We start from the raw sequence: 9,823 nt of genomic DNA on the forward strand, positions 1-9,823 counted from the left end.
AATCAAGAGATTTAATTCAATAACTGATTGTGCTATTGACTTACTTGGTTATTTTGGGCAAGTCATTTTCCCTCTTTGTGTACCAGTTTCTTAAATTGAAAAACAAGTTGGTGCAGCTTATAAATCTTTACATCCTTTCCTAGTTCTAGTATTTTCTGTATCATTTATATTATGAATTTTGATGATTTAGCTGCTAGTTGCAGTAATCATTGCCCCACAGGAGAATATCCAAGAAAATTATATTTCTATATAGCTTTTTAAACCAGAAAAGGCTTCTTTTTAAACATCAGGAGCAAAACAACCCATGGATGAATTTCACAGATGCTCTATTCATCTTAAATGCAGGCCATTGATGGATGAATGGTTCAAACATTGAAAGATAAAGCCAGCATATACAAATCTGAGACAGATTGCCAAAACAGCTCTGAGTTGGGATTATAATTGATCATGTATGGGATGTGTTATGTTTTGAACACAAAAGTTGTAAAACTTTCTCGCTCTCTCTCAACTCCTAATCTTGCTTTTTCTCTATTTTTCTGTCTTTGTCCCTAGCATCTCAGCATCCACTAAACACTAAATGTATTAACATATGTCTTCTTTCACTAGAATGTTCTTTCTATTACTTTCTTTAAGGCAATTTTGACATCCTTATTTCTCAGACTGTAGATGAGGGGATTTAGCAAGGGTACAATGATACTGTAAAAGACAGAAGACACTTTCACCTGGTCCATGGAACTGACTGAAGATGGCTGCAGGTACATGAATGCAAGAGAGCCAAAGAAAATACCAACTGCGGCAATATGGGAGCTGCAGGTGCTGAAGGCTTTGGATCTCCCTTCAGAGGATTGAATTTTTAAAATGCTGGCAATGATAAAAACATAGGAACAAATAATGATCAGGGTTGGGAAAAGGATATTAATTGCACTGAATGCTAGAGCCACCACTTCACTGACATAAGTGCTAGAACAAGAGAGCTTCAAGAGTGGAAGGAGATCACAGAAGTAATGCTCAATGGCATTTTTCTTACAGAAGAGCACACTAAACAAGCAACCTGTGTTAGCTGTGGCTCCAGCTAGGCCCAATGCATATACTCCTCCCACAAACCATAAACACACCTGATAGGACATCATAAGACTGTAAACAAGGGGATAACACATAGCAACATACTGATCATATGCCATCACTGCCAACATATGACATTCTGAAATTGCAAAAAAGGCAAAAAAATAGAACTGAGTCAAACACTCAGGATAGTAGATGGTATTCTTTTTTAATAAAAAGTTCATTAGCATTTTGGGAATGATGATTATTGAATGACAGAGGTCAATGAAGGACAAACTACAGAGGAAGTAGTACATGGGGGTGTGAAGATGAGAACTGAGTCTAATCAGTATGATCATGCCCAGGTTTCCAACCACAGTCATTACATAGATACTGAGGAATAGGAGGAGGAGTGGCAGCTGGACCTCTGGTCGATCTGTCAGCCCTTTGAGGATGAATTCAGTCACTAGTGAATAATTTCCTTTAGCCATTCTTTTTGAGGGTATAATAAGAAGAGGCAAGAATCTATAAACATGAGAAAACAACAACAAAGAGGGTGTTTTCATTATTACTAGTTTGGAAAAGGAGCTCAGACATAACAGGAAAATTTTATTACAGATTCATCTAATCTTTTAGTTTCTATTTTCCTAAAAACTGCTACTATCATTTTCAATGAGATAATTCATGTAAACCACACCATTGAAAAGTGCTTTTCTTGATATTCTTTCAAACTTACGATAATGATAATTTTTCTCATATAAATATCTACATTTTCAAGGGTCTTTTCTCACAATTTGTAGTGAATGCAAGATGCATTTAAATAGGTATTGTATAAATAAAAATCTTAAAGAATATTGAGTCTCTAGGTCACATAGCTAGTAAGTATAAGTTATAGAACCTACAACTAATTCTCACTGGACACCAACTCCGGAATCACTCTACCAAATTTTAAGTGATACCTTTCTATAATTGTTAAAACTGCTTTGGGGATGAAAAAGGCAAAGGTGGTCTCATCCAAGGCCAATACTCATGCAATTTTGGAAGAGATGATATTCTTTCATCTTTTCAATTTAACAATTTATCTGTGATTTTTTTCATTGTATATCCTAAATCTTGTAAAACTCTGCCTACAACCCAGTGGCCCTTGTATATTGAGGAACTCCAGCTGGAGCTTGCCAACTTGTGAACTATGGGCTCTGTCTCCTTTTTCAAGATAATAAAAAGGATCTCAGAGAATCACAGTCATTGCTAAGAGACACAATTGGAAAACCAAGAGCTGAGAAGGAAATCTGGTTGTTTTTTATGCGGACAATAATGAGGGGCTTAAGACAGTTTTTACTAAAATGGCACGTTACTATTTTGATCAACCGGGAAGCTGATATAACATAATGTATCTAATTTTTGCAAAGTATTTGATAAAGACCTCATTAGGGAAAGAATGAAGTGATATGGATTAGACAAAATTGTAATTTAAAGAACTCACAAAGAGTAGTCATTAAGAATTAAATATCATCTTGAAAGGAGGTCTCCAGTAGAGTTTATGAGGAATTCTTATTCTGTTAAATACCTTTGATAGAATCATAAGTGATATGTTTATCAAATCTGAACATGACACAAAATTTGGAGAGATAAGTAATTTAACAATTTGGCCAAGCACAATCCAAAAATATCACAAAAGGTTAAAAAACTGTGCTGAATCTATGGTGAAACTTAATACAGATATAAATATAATAACAGGCATAGAAGTAAAAAGAATGTTTCAAAGGTTAAAAAAAGTTTAAAAATCAGCTTTAGACTTCAATCTGGTTTTTCCATAGTCAGCAAGCTTGATAGATCTAATAAACATAATGTGACAGTCAAAAAATCTAATTTAGGGCAATTTTAAGAGAGTGACAATTTTCAGTAATAAGGATATAATAGTTCTGGCATACTCTACTTTTTTTGAACTACATTTGGAGCATTTTGTCTAGTTATATTTGCCATAGTTTAGGAAGGACACTGTCAATGTGGAGAAGATCCAGAAAAGGACAGAGAAGATGAATAATAACCTTGAGTTCATGCCAAATAATGAATGAAAATTGCAAAGAGGTTAATTTATGTTTGATGTGAGAATAAAACCTCTAATTATACATATACATATACATATACATATACATATACATATACATATACATATACATATACATAACCCAAAATGAAATAAGTTTCCTTGATAGTAGTAGATTCCCTCTGAATACAAGTCTTCAAGTAGAGACAGTATGATTGCCTTTTCTGTAGGGGGTAATGGGATGGAGTTGTAAGATATGGCTTGAACTATATAGAAGGGGCTTGGAACTCCAAAATAATGTAGTTCTGTCATTCTGAGCTGTAATATTCCAAATCTCCAAAATCACTTTCTATTTTTAAACCATCCACACCCAGTTTTTAGTCTTATTGATGTCTACAAATGAATATGGACATATCAGTTGCTTTTCAAAGTCCTGGGGTTCCATGAATCTCTGTTTAATAGAAAGAATAATTGCAAATGATTGAATATTCACCCTCTAGCATTAGATCTGAGAGCCTCTTTACCCACAGAGTACTGGCAGGTTATATCTTCTTTGAATATTATTATGGTCTGGGTATAGAGCCTTCTAATCTTTTCTAGTATCTAAGGAAATTAGGTCACATGATTCAGTCTCTGAAATTCTCTAGGTTTTGATTTTATCTGAAGAAGACTATTTTAATTATGACTTTATTTAGAGCATTTGTATTAGCCATAGGGAAAGAGACAATGTTTGTTAGGGTCAACAGGACTCTGGATCATGTATCTTAAGGTCTTTATGTCTGTTTATAAGATTTCTGGGACTTCATTAATATTACACCAAAAGATATTTCCACAGAGACTCACTCATCTCCTAAAGGATTTCCCTTCTCTGGGAAGAAGTCATTAATATTATCCTAAAGCTCTTAATTTGTTCATTTTTATTTACTCTCTACATACATAATAAACTTTTCAGAACATGCTCCCTGTAAAATATGTAGAATTTCTGGTATCTGGAACTAGTTTATTTGAGGTAGCATTTGGAAGCATTAAGGATGTATATGAGAAATAATGTTCCCTCACGTTTGAAGTAGCTTGAACTTAGAGGTATGGTGATTGAGAAAGTCAGGCAATTGGGAGAGTTCAATGTTCATGGGAGGAAAAAGAAGGAGTCGAAGAAGTATGAAAATGAGTTGCTGACCTTATTGGATGAAAGGCAAATTGGACTAGATGTCTGTAGATGACAGCAACAAGGATCTCATTAAGAGAAGGGCTGAATGATAGGGATAGATTGAATGTCTAAAGGTGGCAAGACCAAGTAAAGAATTTATCAACTTCTCTCCTGGATCCAGTACATTAGAGGATGTGTGGGAAAGCATTTACAATCTTGAAAAGGGTACCCAGAGATTTGTCTTTAGGAGAATGCTAGTTTTCAGTGAATACCATAAAATAGAAGAAATATGAGGAAGATTTAGGATGAAAAGGCATTTGTTAATAATAAAGAAGAATCCTAGAGTGTACAGTGAAAAGGGATGTCCTGTAATAACTTAGGGCTAGGTTACCAGTGACCAGCTGCCTTTAGTTGCTGACCTCCCCTGTAAATATATTTACTGATCCTGGGTGCCTAGTGCCTGGTCTTTTGCCCAAGCAGTACATTGGGAGGATTTTATTCTTGTAGTGGAGCCTTGGTAGAAAGCTGTGGTTCTCAAGGTACCCTGATGTATTCTGGGGGATATATAAGCTTTTTTGTCTCTGCAAAGGAACAAGTATATTGACATATATTTTACTACTAAAAAGAAGTTTGTGTCTCTTCCATGTCAGAACTTAGGGCAAAGCTTTGTTGTCTTTGTGTTAGTAATAAATCTGGGTATTCTTGTCTATCTCTGGCTAGGTAGAGCCCTAGTGTTCTGCTAGGTGTTTCTGGGGCTTTATGTCCCAAAGTCTACCATTCCCATCTTTTTCTTTGTATAAAGGCATCCCTGGGGAGGGGAAATCTGGGTTGAGAGTGACTCTGACAGGGTGCTCAGGTTTTTTTGGGCCAAAGCTATGGACTTTCCTGGAAAGCCAAAAATCAGAGTCTCTGAGTACAAGGCGGATAGGAGTTAGACTCACTCGCAGATGTCATGACCAGTGTTGAGTGATGTTTGCTGGAGGCTGGAGACCTGGTAGGAGGATAGAGTCAGATAGCTAAGGAAGGAGGGAGGGAGAGAGAGAGAGAGAGAGAGAGAGAGAGAGAGAGAGAGACAGACAGACAGACAGACAGACAGACAGACAGACAGACAGACTGACTGACTGACTGAGAGACAAAGACGGAGACAGAGACAGAGACAAAGACAGAGAGAGTCTTAGAAAATCTCAAGGTCAAACTGGGTTTAGCAAATCAGGGGAAGGCCAGATTGGGTGGCTGAATCACACCTTACCAGTTCTTTGGTTTGACACCTTTTGACATGTTATGTTTAGAGTTAGATCTTTTAGAATAAAAAGTTGATTCTGTCTGTCTGTCTGTCTGTCTGTCTATCTATCTATCTATCTATCTATCTATCTATCTATCTATCTATCTATCCATCTATCTCTCTATCCACCTGTTTCTCTATGTATCTGTCTGTCTATCTAGGTGTCTATCTATAATCTATCTCCATTATCTATGACATATCACATATATATGATATTAATATCACTGCTATTATTTCTACCTCTGTATACACACATGTATATCTGTGTATAAATATATATATATATATATAACAAAATATACATAATCTAGTTTATACATCATATAATTTCAAGAAGAGAGGACAACAGAATTATGGTATGAATTAAGAGATAACTTAGAGGAATTGACATAATCTCTAAGTTTTATATTTAAAAAACAACCTAAACAGTAATATCTGTATGAAAATCTATCAAATTCAAAATTGAAAATTAGGGCAATTTCTCAAAGAAATTGGAAAGCAATTCAAAGATGAACTTCAAGTGTAAAGCTTGACAGGAAGTAACAGATTCAAGGACACTAGGATTAGATTAAAATACTTGCAAATCACTAAAATAGACAAATATATTAATTTGCTACATTCTCAGAATCAAGAAGTTTTAGAATATCTTTATTACCTTCTCTATTTTTCTATTAGCATATATGTAGTAACATTTAATCGATGGTTTTTGACCTTTCTTAGGTGTAGTAATATATTTAATTAGCTAAAACTATACATTGAGGAATCAACTTTATGCATCATCATATTTTCTTAATTTAACATACTAATATTTTCTTAGAGTATTATAATATTACCTTAAAATCACATGTTATAATTTGTTCAATTATTCTGCACATTGGCAAATTTTACAACATATCACTCAGAGTAAGTAAAATAATTGAGATTTATCTAGTCAACAAAAAGTTTCACATTTTTACAGAGAAATTAGAAAAACAATTCTAAAATTGAAAGATCTTTTGAATCTCCCTAAACAGAGAGGATGGGGAAAAAAAGGGAAAATCATACTTTAGAGTTTGTCATTTATTCTTTCAAATGGAAATCAGTCATTACTTCTCATTCTGGCATTTGATAGTAGAGACAGTGGCAGAGTCAAGGGCTTAGGAAGTGTCCCTAAAGGCTGGTAAGCTTCAACATTCTGCTGCCCAACAGCAAATCTCCCATTTTGGCTGTCATCCCATCCCTCTCTCTGCACAAGGCATGTACCACTGATACATCCAATTACTTCAGATGTTGTTTCAGTCATTCCTACATTTGCCACATGTTCTGTCCTAAAGTTCATGCAACAGTGCTTTACTTAGCATTCATGACAATTTAGATCCCTTTTACTACATAAGTTTATGGTTGTTGCTATTATTTAAAATATTATAGGAAGATCAAAATATTGGTCTACTTACAGTAAAAACTTGAGTGAACTATTATACACAAAATACACATCCATGGAAATAGTACTGAGTAATATGGCTATGAGTTATACATATAAAATACATGTACTAAAGGCAATTTACAGCTTTTAAACTTAAGTGGTTGTAAGTCTTTTCTATAATCAAAATCTATTAGCAGGGCTAGGTTTCTTTCTCACATATTCCTTCCATGTAAAAAATATGTTCTTAAAGATAAGAAAGAAAGGAGAGAGGGAAAATCAGCAAAAATAATCAATACATTGAAAAAATTCTGGAAATATATACTTTTTCTGTGCTTGTAGCATGTAGCATTTTAAAAACTCAGTTTCGCTTTTGCTCTTCTTGTTGCTATTGGTTCTGACTTTGAGAAAGTCATTATCCTAGGGTAAGAAGAAAAATACAGTATATGACTAGAACAAGATTTCCTGGAAACATATGTCCATACCTATATGAGGCCATCTGAAAAGCTGGTTACATAATTAAGGAACTTTTAACATTATTATGTGTTAGAGGATGGACTGTTAACACTTATTTTACACATTCCTTCACAATTAAGGGGATTGTAGAATGGAAAGTAAGGGTTTACAAAAATTTTATTCTATCTATATCTATATATTTATATATACACATATAAAGTATTTTATATATGAGGAAATTTCAAGGAGATCCAACAGGATTACAATATTAATAAAGGGTGAACTAAAAGGAAGAAAAGTAAGGGGAAATCTTTGTATATTCAAAACCAACCTACACGGTAATCTCTGGATGAGAAAATTTACATGTAAAGTTGTAAATTAGGACACATTTGGATTCTCAAAGGAATCAGGAAGCAATTCAGAGAAACATTTGTTGTGTAAAACATGATAGGAAATGACATGGAGTATCGAGTATTTTAGGATGAGAGCCAAAAGGTAGTAAATCACTAAAATAAAGAAAATACCTTGGTACAGTCTCAGGATCTATAGCTTTTAGAATGTCCTTATTACTTTCTTATATTTTAGTAATTACACGCAATAAAGTTTAATAAATGGCTTATGACCTAGTTTCTTAGGACTGGTATTCCATTTGATTTCAAATCAAATAATTTGTGCAATTACTCTTCATATTGGAATATTGGACAACTAATTTACTTAAGAACAAGTTTTGTACTTGGAATTATCTAGCCAAAATTTAATTTGAAATATTAACAGAGAAATTAGAAAAAGAATTCCAAAATTAAACAACATTTTGAGTGTTCTGTCCTCAGGCCAAAGCAGACGAAGAAAGAAAGGAAACCATATTTCATAATTTATCATCTATTCTCTCAAGGTCAAAGTCAGCCATCACTCTGTCCTTCTGGCCTGTGATAGTAGAGCCAAGGGCTCAGGTAACTTCCTCAGAGGCTGCTGAACCTCTGCACTCCGTTCACCAGTATCACATTTTCGACATTATGTGCCATTCCATTTTCTTCTTACTCAAAACATAGACCACTACCACATTCGATCACTTTTGATGTTGCTCCAACTATTACTGTATTTGTAGCTGGGTCCCACAGCTCATACTCCGAAGGCATGGACCAGAACTCATGACAGTCTAGAATCCTTCCACTATGTGAATATATTTCTGGTTGTCAGTATTATCTAAGGTATCATAGAATCAGAAAAGTATTGGTCTCTTCTCAGTTAAATTTTGAGTGAACTGTTACACACAATGCCTGTCATAATAGAGAGCACACAGTAACATGAAAGTGAGGTATTCTTATAGGGCAGACAGGTACTAGAAGCAATTTAGAATTTTTGAACTTTTGACCTTAGAAACTGTCACCAAACTCAGTCCTCAGGGCTAGCTCCCTTTATCAAAGTGCTCTCTGATGTAATAAATAACATTTTTTAAAAAAAGAAAAGAAGAGGATGAAAATGAGTAAAACTACTAAACATATTGAAAATAATTCTGAAAATATCCACCATTTTCCATCCACTCAGCTTTAAAATTTCCAGTGTAGCAGAGTTCTGTCACAACTCATGCTCTTGTAGTTACTTTTGGTTCTAAGCTTTAGGAAGTCTTAGTTTTTCTCTGGGCAAGAAGAAAAACAGTTTCTGGCTGGAACAGAATCTCTCAGAAACAATTCTATCTTCTTGTATCAAGACATCTTAAAATTGGTTACATTATTAAGGAATTTCTTTATGTATTACTTTGGTGTTAGAGAATGGTTCCCTAATGTATTCTTTACATTGTCATTCATATTTAAGATTTTAATTGTTCTTTTCCTCCATTCAATTCTTTTGGATGATATTTTGTCCAAAAATAAAAAAAAAGCCAAGAATCAAGAGATTTGGATTTAAGACTTGATTTTGTTCTTGTCAGTTCTGTGTGTATGAGCAAGTCGTTTATCCTCTTTCAGGTGCAGTTTCTTCAGCTGGAAAAAATGTTTTGAGCTTATAAAATATTAAATCATCTTAGTTTCATCATTCTCTGTAACATTTGTCTCTTGAAATATTGGGGATTTGACTCCTAGTTGCAGAAAGCATTACCTCACAGAGGGGCATCTAGGAAAACTGCATTTACATACAACATTTTAAAATAGCAAAGCTAACTCTCTTAAATAATAGGAGCAGCTCAATCCGTAGTGTAATTTCACAGGTATTCTGACCATCTGGAATGAAAATCAGAGATGTAACAGGAGTATAAATATGAGAAGGGAGATATATTCTATGGATTTGAGAAATGTCCCCAAATTAGCTCTGACTTTATCCTCTAATTAATTATGTGTAAAGCAGAGTAGCTCATTTGTAGAAATCTCTCTTTCTTGTCTCTCTTTTTCTCATTCTTTCTGTTCAGTATCCAAGCATCCTCTATACTTATTGACTCAATCTGTTATTTCTTCTTTA

General features: G+C 34.2%; 1 protein-coding gene across 1 annotated transcript; it reads right to left on the reverse strand.

Moving 5' to 3' along the window:
* Positions 1–602: 602 nt before the first annotated feature.
* On the reverse strand, positions 603–1,544 carry LOC123238944 (olfactory receptor 150-like). Its single transcript, XM_044666200.1, has one exon. It carries the CDS (start codon positions 1,530–1,532, stop codon positions 603–605), a length of 930 nt encoding a protein of 309 aa, XP_044522135.1. The 5' UTR covers positions 1,533–1,544.
* Positions 1,545–9,823: the final 8,279 nt, after the last annotated feature.

This window comes from Gracilinanus agilis, chromosome 3 (genome assembly GCF_016433145.1).
Source record: "Gracilinanus agilis isolate LMUSP501 chromosome 3, AgileGrace, whole genome shotgun sequence".
Taxonomy (NCBI): Eukaryota; Metazoa; Chordata; class Mammalia; order Didelphimorphia; family Didelphidae; genus Gracilinanus; species Gracilinanus agilis.

Coding starts and splice junctions, on each gene's coding strand:
- LOC123238944 (XM_044666200.1), bottom strand. CDS start 1,532: ATGGCTAAAGGAAATTATTCACTAGTGACTGAATTCATCCTCAAAGGG.